This window comes from Protopterus annectens, chromosome 12.part0, assembly GCF_019279795.1.
Source record: "Protopterus annectens isolate FY-2018-M chromosome 12.part0, PAN1.0, whole genome shotgun sequence".
In the NCBI taxonomy this organism is placed as follows: Eukaryota; Metazoa; Chordata; order Ceratodontiformes; family Protopteridae; genus Protopterus; species Protopterus annectens.
This window is the reverse complement of record NC_056746.1, coordinates 1,541,391,883-1,541,411,076: the sequence shown is the minus strand read 5'-3', so window position 1 is coordinate 1,541,411,076 and position 19,194 is coordinate 1,541,391,883. Positions and strand designations below refer to the sequence as shown.

Below are 19,194 nucleotides of genomic sequence, written 5' to 3'. Positions count from 1 at the left end.
TATATTTGGGTATAGAATTACCCCAGTATGGTTGAAGTCCTTGATGGGTTCTCATCAAAACCAGCAAAGTGTATTATTTGACCATAAGGCTAATTAAATGATGCCAGTTTGTGTGAGCATGATTGTAAAACAGCAGGTAGTTAAAAAAGTTTCTGTTTTCCCCCACTATTGTACCATCACAGAATTACTATGCAAAAATTGGGGTGTGAGGGTTATAGCCCCATGTGGGACTACGAATGCACTTTATTTCAGACATCTGTGGAAGTATTGCTTATTTAATTATAGTATGCGTGTGTGAGTGAGTGTGTGTGTGTGTGTGTGTGTGTGTGTGTGTGTGTGTGTGTGTGTGTGTGTGTGTGTGAGTGTGTGTGTGTGTGTGTGTGTGTGTGTGTGTGTGTGTGTGTGTGTGAGTGTGTGTGTGTGTGTGTGTGTGTGTGTGTGTGTGTGTGTGTGTGTGTGTGTGTGTGTGTGTGTGTGTGTGTGTGTGTGTGTGTGTGTGTGTGTGTGTGTGTGAGAGACAGAGAGAGGGAGAGAGACAGATTCAGAAATAAAATCCTATTGTATATTCAGAGTAGGACAAAATGCAGTGTGGAAAGAAGCAATGGTAGTAAAACAGAGAGAGACAGAGATAGAGAGTCTGATGCGATGATTTTGGAGATGGAAAGAAGGAATAGAAACTAGGCGTTGTGTGGCTATGAATACTGATGTCCTGAGACAGGAAATAATCATGATTTTTTTTTTGTCAAGTTGTATTAGTGGACAGGCACAGCTCCTGAGAACTGTCATATTGGTAGACTGAACTCTTCCTTCACCAACATGGCAGATGTCCTCATGTAGGTAATGGAGAGACGAGAAAGTGACAGAAACTCTTTTGTAAGCCAGACTTGATTAAAGATTGAGGACCTCAATAAATATGAGGCAAGATACTGAGGTGTGTAGCTAGGATATTGGATTTCTTATTTGTCTGTAAATTCCAGGATGAAGAACGCAGTCAGTATTTCTGCCTGTTTTGTAGCTTTCTTGATAATTCTTACTCTCTCCCATTCCATTAACATAATGCTCTGCCAGTTCCTCCTACGCCTCTTGATAATACTAGATGCCAGCAAATGAACATTGATCACATTTCACTGGAGACAAATGAACAGATATGCAAATGACAAAGAGTAAGTAAAAAAATAACTCGAGGCATCCAAAAAATCAGCTTGTGTGTTCAGTATCACTGGTAGAATAACGTGGTCTGTCCCGAGATAGCGAGGTGATATTATAGGTCTGTAGCACAGCACTTGTACATTAGCTGAAAAAAATGTAGGAAATAAAATAAAAGCAGACTTATCAGTGACACTTTCATAGCAGAAATTATGGGAGATATTCATTGGGTAACCATTTGAAATGTCAGGACCCTCCAGAGTGAGTCAGGAAATACGCAGACTGAATGGCTGAATGATCTGACATATGCTAAGATGAGATGCTGGTTCAGAATATTCCCTTTTTCCCTTTTCTCCTAGGTATGGCAATCTCGGAGTTGGTATATATGTTTGATGGGTCTTGCTCCCCCCCCCCCGACATGGGGGTGTGCAGTGGATTGTCCCCCCAAAAAAAAGAAGCTTAAAAGAGAAGACCGATTTTTGAGATTTGATCTTCTCCTGTGTTTTCGGTCTTTTAATTTCAGCCCATTAGCACGCAACATTTTGAGTGCTGACATTTCATTAGGGAGCCTATTCATTGGGCAGACATTTTCTAGTTACTAATGGTCTTATGGAAGTCTGCCGGTACAGTTTCATGCAGTGCAAATCTTATCAGAAGGAATTAATTGGCTGATTCCCTTCACATGGAGGTTGATGGGGAAGCTTATCACTGTAGTACAACTGGACTTCAGGAAGGCCTTTGATATGGTACCACACAAGACATAAGTAAGGAACTTATATGTGGCAGGCAGTAAATGGTGAAGTGCATAGGAATTAGGTTAGCTAAATGAATGAAAATAGAAGTACAGCAGACCTAAATAAAGAAATGAAAGCAACCAATGGAGTGTCAAAGACCTTAACTTGTCTGTGGCAGGTGGACATTCTGTACTCATTCATCATGCATCACGGTTTGCCTCTTCATGCTTATGTAATCAACACTGAGGTTGTTGTACCTTTGTGAAATGGAATTTCCATCCAAGTCAATTTATGTTTTTATGAATTGGGCATTTGTTAAAAGTCAATCAGTGCACAAATGGCTCTACTCACTTTTTTACTTTAAACAACAAAATCAACTTATTCAATGTGCGGATCCCAGGATTGGTGAGACTTTTCACAGATGGAGAAGTTTTTCTCCAGCAAGACATGATGTAGTGTGCCAGCTAACAGGATAGATGACAATTAGGATTCCAAACATTTCTGTACACTTTGAGAGAAGTCAAAGCAAACAGATGACAGAGATGACAGAGAAGAAAAGCACATGAATATAATAATCACTATTGCAATAAACCATGAGATACAACATGAAAGGTCAGTACAAGGGCAACAGGATACCAGGATGCATAGTTGGGAGACTGGATTCCAGAGATGCTGTTTTCATCTACCCCCTGTACAAGGCATTGGTAAGGCTATGTCTGCAGTACAGTCACCATCCTTGGTTTGTCTATAAAAGAGGGAGAGATTAGGAGTGGGGTAATTTTACAAAATCAGGTTTACCTAAATAATGAGTAGGTTGTGGATTCTTGACATATATGTCCTAAAATAGTACATAAAAGTGTATGATTAGGTAAAGCATATTCTCATCTGGCAAGTGGGAGGGACAGAGCTAAGAAAAAAACAGTGAGAGAATGAACTTTAATATCAATTTATAGCAGGCTGATTCAGTGTTGATTTAAATGTTTCACAGAGAGAGAGACAGAAAAAGAGAGAGAGAGAGAGAGAGAGACAAAGGGAGAGAAAGAGAGAGAGAGAGAGATGACGTCTTGAAGTGCATTTTCAGAGTCAGAAGTACACTGACGTGAGAAACTCAGAAATGCAGAGATAAATGTAAGACTTAACACAAGAGGGCAAAAGATGGCTAGTTTCATAATGGCCAGCTGCACACTCCAAGAGATTTGATAAACCACTGGTCCACTTCCATTAGGAAGTGTGTATTTCTCTGTAGTAATGTTTTCCTGCTGCTAAAGCTTTTCTGCAGCTTCAAGCATAATGTTGCTGTAATCAATATTAACAAATGGCCTTTGATTTTGTGGAAAATACAAATTATGGCAAGTACTTCGAGACATGGATATGTCAGGGCACCGTATTTGTCTCCTGACAGAGCATATATGTACACCAAGGAAGACCAGTCAAAAATTAATGTGGAATAACTTACTGGTTCAGTATTGAGAATGGAGTGCAGTTGGGGTATATATTGTCAGCCTACTTATTTAATTTATATGTCAGATATATTATGCAAAATTCAGGATGAACTAATTCAGATGATGCAGTCAAATTACTCGGAGAAATATTAACAACTTCAGATAGGCAGATGATGCCACCCTGATGGCTGCATATGAAGAGGGGGAGGAGAAGACCCTGTTGATGAGGGTGAAAGATGAAAGTGAAAAAGTTGGTTAGTGCTCAGAATTACAAATGGTGAGTAGAAAATATTAATGAATTTCATGAATATGAATTTACAAGAAATTTAAGAGGCAATGGTTGTTAGATGGACCTGCTGTGTTAAATCCTTGAGGTCATGAAGAGACATACTCCAATAAACAATTAAACAAAAACAAATAATAGAAATGCAGTTAATTGGGTGACATAGTATATGACTAGTCTAGAAGTACTAAAAGAGTTACAAGGGGCCTTTGCATATGAACAACACTGTTTTATGCAGTATACTGAAGTACTAGTCCACAGCTATCTGACAAACACTCCTCTCTGACATAATCAGGACCCCCATAAGTTCATGTGTACAATTTGGGGAGGTATGGAAAATAGTTACCTGTAGTTTTTTCTGCTTTATAGTTTCCAGATTTTACAATACTTAAGGCTTGAATATGTAAAATAGCATAGTGAATATAGAGTTCTGGAAATGTCACTGAAAATGTGTGCATTATTTCACAGAATTAGGTTTTAGTGTTGTCAGGTGATGTGTTCAGCTTAGTTCAGGTAAGCCATCTCTGTGTAAGATGAACTAACGAAAAACAAGCACAAACTAAATAAAATAAGAAGAGGCAAATGTAGTTCAGTCTCCATAGCTAAAGACCACAAATCCAACATTTCCAAAAGACACTTTATTAACACAAATAAATCACTGTGTTAGCGCTTTCGTTTAAAACCATGTTAAACTTCATCATGGATATCCATATTTCAGCCTTGTTATGACCTCATCAGCACAGCACAAGCAGAGTGTTGGACTAAGCATAAGAAACACAGGACTGTTATACTCAGCTGATGTCCATTATCATTAGGGTCACTGCAAAAATATCCCAAAAAACAAATTAAAGCAATAAGTGAGAAGGTCCAGAAAAACAATCAGTAAAAACAAAATGAAAACTCCAGCAAAGCTAGAACCTCCACTGAGTGACCTCCCAAACCTCCTGTGTCAGAAGCATATGGGATATATGCAAATGACCCTTATGATCATCAGGTGTTTCAGTTATTGGTTTTTCAGTGACCTGCTTACTTATTGTTTTAGTTTGTTGTTTGGGATATTTTTTGCAGTGACCCTAATGATATTGGACATCAGCTGGGTATAACAGCTACTCAGAAAGCAAACTATGAAATGGGCACTACTCTACAGTAGAGTCACTACTCAGTAATAAACTATATTATTTTATATGAATCCTTGTAGCTTCCTCCAATTCGTGTTGCTGTTATGGGACAAAGATGTAATGAAATATTGTGTAGAGTATGTACTGTTTTCACTGCAATGTTCTGTTTAAAAAACAATATGAATACAAATATGCATAAAACGCTGTGACTGTATTGCTTTACTACTGTATTTAATGCTTTTCTTTTTTTATTCAAACAGTGATGCCTTTTAGTGGGCCTGGAGAGCTCAAATGCAGTCTGACTCCACCTCTCATCACTCACACAGCAGCAACACCCATGCCTGTGCCAAAAAGTGTCCTTTATGGAGAGGCTGCACAGGGAGACCAATCAAGAAGGGGGAGCAGTGTCTCAGTTGAACCAAATGCCTATGACCTAAAGTCACCGGTAAGCCAGCATTACCCTGAAATTTTTTTTTTTTTTTTTTTTTCATCATTGTTGGATTAAGGAATTGCTGACTTTTGTTCAAAGAAGTACATTGTAGTCTTCATTATCAAGTGGATAAGAAGAGCAAATATAAAGCCCTTAGAATAAATACACTTAGAACTCAGTGATGAGGTCAGAGCATAACACCAAGGACAATAGGAAGATGTATATCTCATGACTGCCCTGTGCACATTTAAAGCAAGTAGATCAAATATGCATGAGCGTTAATACAAAACGTGCATCATATTTTACGTGTGTGTACAGCAGCAAAACCGCATACTATTTGTCTCTACATTTTATTGTATTAGAATAATTCAAAAGAATTTGGAAAACTTCATTTCATTTTATCTTTATTTATTCCACTTATTTTACTAATTGTAATTGTGCAGTTTTACTGCAAGTACAATGAACTTTATGTTTGTGCCATAATGTGGTCTATATGACTTGTTCTTCACAGTGGACGCACTCAGATTTTGTCCTTTGCCTTCATCCTTCCAGGATATGCCAATGCACCTGCATAAAGGGTGATGTCCTTCTATTCTCATGTTGCAGTATTCATTACAGTAGGGAGGTTGCTGCCTGCAGCATTGCCATCTGGCCAGTATACCAAAGTGTTTGCTCCAGGGGGGTATGTGTGACATCCCTTGTCAGTGCCATAAACTGACATAGGGTACAAAAGTGACGTCTGCACATATCCTCTTCAGAATTTTTCTGCAGTGAACATTGGACTCCTGTTTGCCAATTCTGAAAGCAGATCTCATTTTTCCAGATGACGAGTTACAATTACCATTCCAGACCAGACAACCGCTTCATCATCCAATACAGATAAGTGCCCTAGTGTTTTTTTCTTTACCTTTGATTACTTTTAAAACATAAATGTCAACTAGAAAGGGGAAGTGTGCTTGTGTGAGACAAATTCCTCACAAGGACATGCACAAGAAGTGCGTATTTTGCTTAGGTGAGGCCCATGATCATATGTTCTGCCACATTTGCAAATCCTTCACCCCCAAGACACTTCGCAGCCACCTGGCCATGTTAAAATTGTATTTAGAAAATCAGAGATCAAATCAGAGATTACAATGTCTTGCATTCGGTATGGAAGGGGGAGTAGTCCTGTCTGATGAGCCACCAAGGAAGAAGGCTAAGAAAATTAGGCCAGAATCCCACGTTGTGCCTCAGGCATCTGAGCAGATTCTTGATACTGATGAAAGCCTGGGATCTTCTCAGACCTCCATTTTCAAACCAGCCCCAGGAACCTCAATGGAAACCAGAATGGCAGAAACTTCAGGTACATCTGCTGAGTCAAATCAGCCATCAGATCCTGATGGCAGAGGGGAACCACAATTGATTCAGTCGGAGGGCCCTTCTCCTACTCTTCCAGCAAAACAGACGTCAGTTCTGATTCTTTCTCCACCAGCTACCCCTTTAAAGAGAAAACAAAAAGTTAAACATCCTGAGCCTCAACCGGCTCCTGGCTGGGAAGTATTTTCTCAAAGTCTCTTTAAGGGATGTCAGGCTTTGCAGGCAACAATTACCTCCTGGCCCCTCTCCTCGACCACCTTTAGAGGTTTCAGAAAAAGATTACTCCTCTTCAGATGAATCCATTACTTATGATTCTCAGATAGACTCCCCCAAGGATTTCATTACCCTAGAGGAGGAGGACTCTATTACAAGTGAGTCCCCAGGGGAAGAATTCACCTTTGGAGATACAATCTCCATCTTGAGGGAGCATTTTAAGTGGCAGGCATCAAAAGTATCTGACACAGGAAAAGGTACTTTGACCTTTTACAAATGGAGCAATCATCTCCTTCTGCTGTGCCCCCATTGCTACCTGATTTCCAGGATGCTTTTTTGGCTGCCTGTCAGTCCCCAGACTCACAATCTGAATGTGCCCTGACCGCTTCTATAAAGTCCACCAAGAAACCCAGTTCCTTTTTAAAAATCCTCCAGTAGACCCAGTAGTTATTACAGTCTCTGCTGACAAAACTTCAAGACAATTGCCTTCTGCTGCTCAATACTCCATGAATAAAGACAGCAAATTCATGGACAGACTAGGGAAGAAAGTGTATACCTCCTCTACTCTGACTATAAGGGCTCTCAACTATCAAACACATATGGTTAGGTATGTCCTGGATACCATCACAAAAGCCTCTACCCTCCTCTCTGAGGTCCCTGACTCCCCCATTAAAGCCCAAATCAACACCCTGCTTTCCACAGCATCCCAAGTGACTAGGCACTCTATTAAGTGCAGTTATGATGCTGTGGAAGCCTCATCTAAATCTGCTGCATCAGGATCAGTTCTGAGGTGATATTCCTGGGTGAGGCTACAACCTCTCCCTATGGATGTACAAACAAAATTGCTTGACACACCCCTGGACAATAAGGCCCTGTTTGGTCAAGCGTCATCAGAGCTTTGCAAATCCCTTCAAGAAAAGGGAAAAAAACTACAAAACCTTAAATGTTTACTGGTATCCCCTATACCCAGATACCACAGGAACTATCCACAAAAGCCTTCCTTTGTTAGAAGACAGTTCTCGCACACAGCTCCCCAGTCAAAGGGACGTAGACAGCCAAGGAAACGCTCTACTCCCAGGTCTCCCACCAACTCTTCCACTACACCCTTTCGGAGTCAGTCTGACCAATCCAGACCCCCTCCACTGTAACGTACCACTTTTAGACCCAAACACACCCCTATCCCTTCATCTCACCCTTTCCCTACCCTCCTGGTGGATGATCACAATAGAATAATGGGTCATCTCCATCATTCAGAGGGGATATTTCATGACTTGGTGGATGTTACCATCCTTCTAGGGTATCCCCCAACCACCAAAAAAAACCCCCCACCTTATCCCACCCATCATTTAATAACTCCTAGCTCAGGGTACCATATAAGAGGTAGCCTGCCCACAAAGAAACATAGGCTTCTACACCAGAATGTTTCTGGTACCAAGGAAAGACGGCCCATGGAAGGCCAATCCTAGATTTATCTTTCCTAAACCTCTTCCTCAATGTACACAGCTTCAAAATGATTACCTTACCCCTGCTCTTACCACTCATACAAACACAGGCTTTCATGGTAGCCCTGGATTTGAAGGATACCTACTTGCACATTCCTATACATCCACGTTACAGGAAATTCCTCCACTTTGCAATAGGTTCTTCCTATTTTCAATTCTCTGCATTGCCCTTTGGAATCTCCACTGCTCCTTGAGGGTTCACAAAGTGTATAGCCCCCTTCATTTTTCACTGCAAGACTCATTCTGTACAGATATACCCATATCTAGATGACCTGCTCATCCTTCATCAAGACCACCAAGTTCTTCTACTCCACCCACAACAGTTAACTTCCACCCTGACTCAATTAGGGATTACCATAAAACATGAAAAGTCTCCCCTGACCCCCTCTCAAGACTTGGTTTTCTTGGGATGCAGGATCAGAACAGACAGAATGAAAGCCTTCATCCCACACCAAAGAAAACTAGACCTTTGTCTATACTTCAAGAAACTCCTCATCCACTCCTCCTTGAAAGCTCGGGAATTCCTGAGAATGTTAGACCACATGGCATCCCTTATACCCATGTTACCTCTGGCAAGACTCCACATGGACAAATCCAGTGGATCCTAAAAAACTTACGGAGCCAACACTCCCAGCCCCTGGACTCACCCCTTCCCCTACTACTGTGTCTGAAGAAGGAACTCCAGTGGTGGGTTTTAGCACTTTACCTCAATGAAGAAGACTCCCTACAGGTTCCAGCCCCCCTACAACATGTCTCCACAGATGCATAAGACTTGGGGTGGGGTGCAGTGCTTCTAATAAACCAAAATCAATTCTCTGTGCAAGACAGATGGTCCAACCTAAAACTAAAGGACCATATCAACATCAAGGAAATTAGATCATTACTGTTAGCCCCACTAACTTTCAAATCAGCTCTTCAGCCAGAAACCCTAAAAGTCATCACAGACAATATGACTGTCCTGTGGTACATAAGCATGGGGGAACAAAGTCATACCCTCTGTGCAACCTGGCCATCCAGATATAGAACCTAGCATCATCATTCCAGATCCACCTGATAGCAGTATATATTCCATCAACAGAGGATGTTATGGCAGACACATTCAGCAGAACTTCAGCTCCGTCTCACGAATGGATGCTTCAGAGAGAAGTATTCCTGGACCTTATCCACAGGTGTGTATTCCACAAGAAGATTCCTTTTCCTCCCCCCAAGAACAGACAGATGCCCAGCATCTGCACAAGAGGCCCACACCCACAAGCCTGGAAACTGGATGCATTCTCCTTTTCTTGGGAGGGAATATTCCTTTACACCTTCCCTCCCTTGACTCTGATTCAGAAAGTCCTCCTGAAAATACAGAGGGACAAACCCACATCCTGTTGGTGACCCTTTTTTTGGCCAAGGCACCATTGGTTTCCCCTCCTCCACATACTAGCTAAGGGCAATCATCACAGATTACCCCACCAAATAGACCTGCTAACACAGGACAGGGGATCCATACTACATCCCCAGGTGAACAATCTGAAACTGACCTTATGGGTGATAGGATTCTAATCCCCTGCAGATGCCTATATTCAGAGGACATACTCAATGTTCTGCAGGAGGACAGAAAACCTAGTACCAGGAGAAATGATGTATCTAAATGGAACAGATTCTCCAAGTGGTGTCAACGGAAAAAACAGGACCCTCTCTGTACCTATGGTCCTTTCCAATTTGTGTGAGCTACTTCACTCAGGAATAACTTACTCTTCAATCAAAGTCCACTTATATGCCATCTCTGCTTGTCTGTCCATAGCAGCTCCTCTGGCTTCCAGATTGGAAGTCAACCTATTTCTGAAAGGGGTACTTCACATCAGAACCCCCAGAAAACCCATACCTCCTCCTTGGGACTTGAAGTTCATACTAGAAAAACACATTGCCACCCTGAAAACAGTTCTACTACTGGCCTTCACCTCCGCCAGGAGGGTATCAGAGATACAAGCCCTTATGGCTACCTCTCCTTATCTTATTTTCCAAAAGGACAGAGTTGCTCTCAGGACCAACCCCTCCTTCATGCCCAAGGTGGTTAATGAACTCTCATTAAACCAGACCATTAACCTCCCAGTCTTTTATCCTCATTCACAAAATTTCTCAGAGAGGACTCTCCATTGATTGGATGTCCACAGGCAACTGAGGTACTACTTGGACAAAATCAAACGGATTAGAAAGTCTGACCAATTATTCATCTCCTTCCATCCGTGAGCTCTAGGGAGGGCAGTCTCCAAAGAGACCATTTCTTCATGGATCTCAAAATCCATTGGCATGTGCTATTCCTGTCATGGAAAATCCTTGCATGGTCTTGTCAAACCTCACTCTACCAGGGCAGCTGCCTCCTCAGCTGCTTTTTTCAAAGGGACCAACTACGCTTCCATTTTAGAAGCAGCCACTTGGACCTCGGTTCACACCTTTACCAAGCATTACAAACTGGACCTAGCCTCGAGAGCAAGAGCAGGTTTTGCCAGGTCAATTCTCCAAGGTCTTATTGACCACAGAACCCAATCCTTCACCCAGACTCATACCTAAAGCTCTAGTACTCTCCCTACTGTAATGAAAATTGCAACATGAGAATAGAAGGACATAGAATAGTTGTGTAAGAACTTACCATAACCTTAGATGTCCTTCTCTTCCATGTTGCAGTATTCAGTCCCACCCACCTGACCCCTCTACCTTACCTCACTAACATACCACGGGCTACCTGTGGGGACATAGTCATTTTCTCCCCAGTCTCCACACTCAACACAGCCTACCTACTATCCAAGGTCAGATCTAGTCTACATGTAAGTCTAAGGGTTTCCCTAGTAGGACCCTCTCCTAACCCACAAGGAGTACTACTGTATGCTGCAGTTCATTCTGAAGAGGGTACATGCAGACATCACTTTTATACCCTACATTGGTTTATGGCTCTGACAAGGGACGTCACACGTACCCTCCTGGAGCAAAGACTTTGGTATACTCGCTGGATGATGGCACTGCAGGCAGCAAACTCCCTACTGTAATGAATACTGCAACATGGAAGAGAAGAACATGTAAGGTTAGGGTACGTTTTTACACAACTATTCTTTCCTATCATTTGTGTATAACCCAGTCTGGCACATGACCATGTATATAGGTTAAAGAAAATTATATAGTTGAAAGTCTATATATGGGTGGCACCTAAAAGGCTTGCTGTAGGTTCACAGTGGTTAGTCATTCTGGAAGGTTTATACAACTGGCATTGAAAACCTTATAAAAAAAAATCAGGTACCCTCTTTTTTCTGGTTATTTTATTTTTTTATTTACTTCCATTAACATTCATGCTTAGACGTATGAGTTTCACTTTTCTGTTTACACTAGTATTTCTTGCAGCAGAGTGTGGGAATGGCAATTTTTACTTCAAATGGGTTTTTTCTCTTTCCCAACGTAATTTGACCATGGGGTTAGTATATTTAGCTAATGCAAATGTGGGGGAGCTCCATTGGTGCTTGTCCTTTGCAAACACATTTTTTTGGGGGGAGGGTCATTAAACATGTTTTTATTCATTTGATAGTTGTGTCAGTGTAAATAGCTTCAGTGAAATTACAGGAATCCTTTAATCAGTAAATCAAGAAATATGTGACCCTTCTACCATGGGTAAATCTCACCTCCCCAGAAAACAATATAGTGGGCTTTACATTCACCACCACACTCCAAAATGAAAAAAATATATTGTTTCAGACTTCACTTTCTTTGGTTTCCTTAATGAGAGTTCACTGAGGCATAATGTCTCCTCATCTTCTTCAAAGGAAGCACTTCCAACAGGAAGCTGGCGAGCTGCTAATAATGGTGCAGAAAGGGATGTTGGACATTATTAATTTCAGAGAAACATAAGACATTGACAAGAGAAGGTGGGGCACATTGGTGTCTGAGTGAAGGGTTTTCAAGAATAACAACGAGGGGAGGGATGTGGGAAAAATAGTAAACTGTATAATGGAAAACATCAAGTATAAAGCCCATAAGAAGGCAGAATGCCATCCCATGAAGGAGGAAAGGAATTTTGCTAGGTCAGTACTTCTGGTAAATTTGCTGGCAGTTAAAGTACAGGAATCCCAGAGAGCAAAGGATGAAACCAAAAATCAGCTGGTAGAAAGAATAAAATGTGGCAGGAAGAAGGAAGCAGGGACAGACATGGCCAGGATGAAGAATGACGGGGAAGAAATCTCTGCATGCATGGGAAAACACAGATGTTAAATGAATGCTTTGTTTTGTAGGAATTAAGGGGCAGAGGATCCACCAGACTGAAGTTGGGAAGACTGGAGAAAGACCACTGGGATGACCTCAGGGGAGTGATGGAGGAGGAGTGTCACTCACTTCTGTAATTGACAAAAGTCAACCAAAAGTGCTCTTTGCAGCACCCGCAATGTGCCCAGTAATGACTCCTTCTGCAATTCGTATGGGGTTACATGGACTGGTAACATATCTAAACACAATTGTAGATTCATTTTTATAAGCCCCGTTGCTCCTACTACTATCAAAACTTTCTGAGTATCTTTCCTCCACATTGCTCTCATTTATGTCTGCAGATCCTGATATTTTATGACTTTGTGTCTCTCTGTACACAAGAAACCATAGTCACTGGGTGTGGCAATTTCAATGATCAATGCTACTTGTGTCTTCTTTTCTTGGACCACTATATCTGGTTTTCTAGCATCTGTCTTTTGAACTGTTGGTAATGGGTGATCCCATATGATATAAACCATCATTTTCTATGATACTTTGTGGGCCATTTTTCCAGTGTTTTTCAGCCACTGCAATATCATAATGTTTGCACAATCCCCACTGCAACAGCCTTGCCACATTATTATGCCTTTCAGTATACAGTCCTTCTGCCATTAGTATGTCATAACCAGCAACGAAGTGTGTGACTGTTTCCAATTTGGTTTTACAAAACCTACATTTGTCTGTTTCTCCCACATGTTCAATGGACTTTGTAAACAAAAGTGTACATAACCCACTGTCTTGGGCCACCAACATTAACCTTTCATCTCTTAGTTTGAATTCACCTCTCCTCAACCATTCCTGCATTTTTTCCTGATTAACATGTGGTTCTTCCAAATGTTTTCTATACTTGCAACTATATTTATGCTTTATCCACATTGCTTGCCTCCTCATCTAGTTCTTCTCCTTATATTCTTTCTTTTGTTTTTGGCACATGCAGTTGCTGCCTGATTTTTATCCACTTCTGGTATGACTTCCATTCCTGCTCGACGCCGATATGCTTCTGCTAAATTAAGCAGAGAAATCATCTTAGATTTTTTTCTCCTCATGTTTCAAAACTTTCACTACATTTGGGATTTGTCAGGTCAGCAGATATGTGTGAAGTCCCAAGATTCCAAATCTATACATATAATCTATTTCAAGGAGCCCCATCCCTCCTTCAGAACAGGGAATATATAATCTTAGTATGCATTGATTTTTATAAATCATTTGGTGAGCATGAAACATCCTTCTTGTTTTTTTGTCTAATCTATCCAACACGTTTTCGGGCCAGTCAATCACTGCAAAGCTGAAAGTTAGGACAGGAAGAGCAAATTAGATTATAGCTTGAATTTTGTTCCTAGATGTCAGCACTGTTTTCAGGATTAATTTAAGTCTTCCGAAATATTCTTTACTAAGATTTATTCACATTTGTTCATGTTTTATTGTTGATTCTTCATCAGTTCCCAAGTATTTATACACTCCCTCTTGCTCAAGTTCTTTTATATCACATTCTTGTCCCAAACTGATGTTTTCCTTGCATTGCAGTTTTCCTGCTTTAAAGGTTACAACTGAATCAATGAAAAGAACAGCAACAAAAAATAAAAAGTAAAACACCACAACGAGTACACCTATAAGTGCTCTCACCACGACAGTAAATATAAGGCTTAAGGCAGTGAGATGTACACATAAGATCGCAGTTTATTGGAACAGCGGCTAAAAACAGCGTTGTACATGACAGTAAAACAAACGGAAAAAAACAGAACAAAAAAAGTTAAGCGCTTTCACCCAGCAAATCTGGGCTTCTTCAGAACTAATGACATAGTTTATTCCAGGTGTTTTAAGCCTTTTCTGGTGCCAAAAGTTCAAAACTACAAATTTAAAGTGATAGTTATATCTAAAGAGAATGGTCTGTTGCTGGTATGAATAAATATAGACTTAACGAATTCCTAGACCATAATTTAGACAAGATCATAAACAAATGCTATACATATATTAATGTTGTGTTAAGCAACTATAATTACATAATAAAACATAACTCATCATATAATAAATATCATAAAATAATAAATTATTAAATATGAAATTATGACAGTCTATAAAAATCAATTATAGGGTATGAAGTATTCCCTAATTAAAAACTGTGTCTGAGTATAGGATATTTTCTGAAGTTTTTCCCTTAATAAATAAAATGGAATTTTTTATCTAAATGATGAACTAATAAATGACATATGGAATATTACCAATCACAATAGTACATTTCATGTAAATGTTAATAATTTAAAAATCATTTGTAAGAGAACATTAACAAAGGTTTAATAGGTATAAATTCATTCAAACCTGGGGGTGTGGTGGCGTCTAAAAATATTTGCCACCATACTTCCTTATAACTAAGTAGACTTTTAATGTCACCCCCCTTAGGGTCAGTTTTAATCACTTCCAGTATTATAAATTTAAAATGGTGATCATCACCTTCCCTTTCAATATGTCTGTAAAGTGCATTATTACTGTCTTTGGTCTTAATACAGTATATATGATCGTAAATCCTTTTCCTAAGGTTTCTTTCTGTTTTTCCTACATAAAAACTAGCACAATACTGACAAATGCTCAGGTATATCACCATCTTGGTGTTACAATTCCCTGCCTTCCTATATACAGTACTTCTATGTCCGTTACTTAAGTGTATAATGGTCTCTTCGGACATAAATTTACACTGTCTACAGGTACCACATCTCAGGCTACGTGCTAAAATCGACTTGTTGTTTTTTACTTCTGCATGTTTAAATTCTACTATTTGCTTTATATTAGTTCCCATTTTAAATATAAAATGTGGTTTCAAACCTATAGTTTTAGTTAGTTGGGTGTCTTTAGATATATAATACCAAAAAGTCATATATTAATTTCTTAATATAACTCGCCGCTAAATTAAATTGTATAATAAAGGACTTTTGAAATACATCCATATTCAGAGCTGATGTTTTGTTTATGTCTTGGGATGTATCTGCCTCATGTGTAGTCAAAATATATTTCCTTCCCAATAATGGCTGATATATGTTGTTCCTCAATTGTAATATATATTGAATGGTATGTTCCATCGTATTTAAAGGATAACCTCTTTGTGTAAATAATTCTTTAATGAAATCCAATTCAATAATTAATGATTCATCATTGGATATCATATGTGCTGCTCGTACACATTGACCTTTGAATATATTATTCTTCATTTGCTCAGGATGACAACTGGTAAAATGTAAATAATTGTACTGAATGAGAGTGTCAAGATAAGGTAAACCAGTACTGTTATAAGCGTATGTGAATTTCAAATAGTCGTTACTCGTATTTAAAAAATTAATGAAAGATTCCAGTGTCTTGTCATCCGCGTCCCATAAAATGTATATATCATCCAAAAACATGGAATAATGCTTCACATGCTTATAATATTCACTAGTAAATAGTGTTGAATCTTCCCAATAAAGCATAACCAAATTGGTGTAGATGGGAGCACAAGCGGCTCCCATCGCTACCCCTTTGGTTTGCTTAAAGTGTTCACCTTCGAAGTAAATGTAATTATTATCCAACACAATGGCCATCAACTCTTCCAATAACCTAATTTCATCCCATTCCAAATCTGAGTATTTAAAAATGCTGGCACTAAATGCTTCAAGCCCTTTGTCTTTTGGGATGCTGGAAAATAAATCTATTACATCTATAGTGAGAAATGTGATATGATCAAAGTTCATGTCAATAGGGTAGTTACTTAGAAAAACCCAAGAGTCCTTTACCATATGAGGAACTTTATCATATAAAAAATTTAATTTAAAATCAGTATATTTACCTATAGGGAAGGTCTTAGATTTACTACCAGAGACTATTGGTCGAAAAGGTGGATCATACACATCCTTGTGAACCTTAAGTATACCAATGAGGGTGGCCAGCCTAGGAAATTTAACTATTAAGGAGTCATATGTCTCTTTAGTAATTCTCCCTTCTAGATAATATTACTCAATATAAGAGTCAATTCTTTGGTAAGCAATATTCAGCTCATTGATGGAAATAGATGTATAACTCCCAGAATAATGCAATAAATCATATAACGTTTTAGTATATTCCGTACTGTCATATAAAACAACCCCACCCCCCTTATCAGGTTTCATCACTCTAATATTCATATTGTCTCTAAGATCGCACGATAGTTTCACTTTTTCTTGTGTTAAATTACTAATAGAGGTTAATTGTTTCAATCTCCTCGACGCATAATACAATTCCCTAATAATAATGTTCTCAAACGTTTCAATAACGGGATGACTTGGTGGGACAAAACTACTAGCTTTCTTAAAAGGTACACTGGAATGACCTACATGAACATAATTGTCAGTCTCGTGTACCCTCAAATTGTTAAAATAAACATCTAAATTAACTTTCCTAATGAATTTTTTAAATTCAATTATAGTATCTACTAAATCAAATTTAGGATTTGGGATATATTTCATTCCCTTAGTAAATAAATCAAAATGTACTTTGTCTATATACAAATCAGTATAATTAAAAATATTAAAATTGTTAAATGTATGTACTTTTCCTTTAATTTTAATCTCATTTGAATATGTGTTACTATTATTATAAACAATTTCTGAGGTGTAAACATTTGTATGATCTAATACCCTCTCTTCCCCATGAATTTCTGGTGTCCACATTTGTAAGGTTGTGTGTATTGTTTTCCTACCCTCTGAAAATCCCTTTTATGAATATATTGTCTATTAGGGTAAGAATCACCATGTCCCCCCTGATAATCAGAGTTTCCTCCATCATCCATCTGTTGTATATGTAAACTAATGTCGTCATTAAAATGTTTCCTAGGACGCATGTTATGCCAAATATATGCTTTGTTGTTGGTATATTGATCACTGTCTCTATTCAATTTTTTTATCTTTCTTTGTGTAATGTTTGAAACCCATTTTTTGGCTTCCAGATATTGCTTATTATACAAATTTTCCCATTGGGAAAATAATAAATCATTAAGAATGTCATTATTCAATCTTTCAGCATCAGTTATAAGTTTGCTCAATTTTTCGTCATTGTATTTAATTAATAAATGCATAAAATCAAAACCACAATTGTCAAAAAAATTATTAAACTCTTTTTCCATATTTACAGTCAAATCAAGACCAAGGGGAAACTTAAAAAAACTAAGGCCCTTGGGTACCAAATTAATTTCCAAGTTTCTAGACAAATATGCATTGTCAATTTTTATACCATTAATGTTTTTTAACTTTTTACCAAGTGAAAAAATAATTGTCTTCAAATTATCATACTCTCTGTTGTCCATTTTAGAACTGTTTTCTTCACCTTTAAAATCAACCGCACCATGATTAAACAACAAAAACTAATTAAATTTATTATCTTCACCAACTCGATGTTTTTGTGTAGCAGAATATACTGAACTGGAAGAAGGTTTAACAGTACCTTTGTCTTGTTGTGTGGGACGACCAGCAACAGTTGAATATGTTTTAGCAGGCAAAGCTCGTTTGGGTTTGGCTCCAGTTCTGATGGCCTCATCATTTATGTCATATAAAGAGAAGTCGAATGTAAAATCAGAAAAGTTGATTTTACTGTGATTATGAGATTCATTAATATCCAAGGTATATAACCCTCTCGTTAAACATTCACCCTGTCCGTTCGGTACCTCTAATCTGTCTGATGAAACAACTTCATCACGCATATCTGATTTAGTTATGTTCTGATATACAGTTTCCCTTTCACGTGTTATATCATCAAATGCTCTGCGGTGGAGATGTCCAGGAGAAATAGAAGTGATGTGTTATGTTTTATTATGTAATTATAGTTGCTTAACACAACATTAATATATGTATAGCATTTGTTTATGATCTTGTCTAAATTATGGTCTAGGAATTTGTTATGTCTATATTTATTCGTACCAGCAACAGACCATTCTCTTTAGATGTAACTATCACTTTAAATTTGTAGTTTTGAACTTTTGGCGCCAGAAAAGGCTTAAAACACCTGGAATAAACTATGTCATTAGTTCTGAAGAAGCCCAGATTTGCTGGGTGAAAGCGCTTAACTTTTTTTGTTCCGTTTTTTTCCGTTTGTTTTACTGTCATGTACAACGCTGTTTTTAGCCACTGTTCCAATAAACAGCGATCTTATGTGTACATCTCACTGCCTTAAGCCTTATATTTACTGTCGTGGTGTGAGAGCACCTATAGGTGTACTCGTTGTGGTGTTTTACTTTTTATTTTTTGTTGCTGCTTTAAAGGTTGCTTTTGCACATTTATCAAGACCAAATGACATAATCGTCCGAAAAGGTTTTGGCAACTTGCAGTTGTGCTTTCAGTTCTTCATCTAATGACCCATACAGTTTTAAATCATTGACAAAGAGGAGATGAGAGGTCTTTACACTTTGTTGTTTTCAAGGAGCCAAATTATAGCCATGGCTTAAACTGTTAAGTAGACAGCTTAATGGGCTAAGGCCCAGTTGGACTACCTTGATGCATCATTAGGTATCTGGACAAAATGCAGTCATGTCTCCTGATAAACATTTTTAGCATGTTACCATCCAGAGCCAAAGTTACTAAGGACTGGAAACTGCCAAGACGATTCCCTCTGTGCATTAATGGCTAAGAAAAGTCCAGGGAACAAGGGCCTTATTGCTTGACAGTAATAGCAGAGAAGGCCAATGGAGGGCATCCTGAGGGCAAAGGCTG

At 38.7% G+C, this 19,194-nt stretch overlaps 1 protein-coding gene across 3 annotated transcripts in view; it reads left to right on the top strand.

The window, feature by feature from the left end:
• The window catches only part of LOC122817286 (voltage-dependent T-type calcium channel subunit alpha-1G-like), a 1,023,270-nt gene that overhangs the window by 409,017 nt on the left and 595,059 nt on the right, over window positions 1-19,194 (top strand). For all 3 annotated transcript variants that reach the window (XM_044090511.1, XM_044090510.1, XM_044090512.1), the window contains exon 10: window positions 4,984-5,168. In XM_044090511.1, coding sequence (XP_043946446.1) covers window positions 4,984-5,168 — 185 coding nt within the window. The remainder of the gene's footprint in view (window positions 1-4,983; window positions 5,169-19,194) is intronic.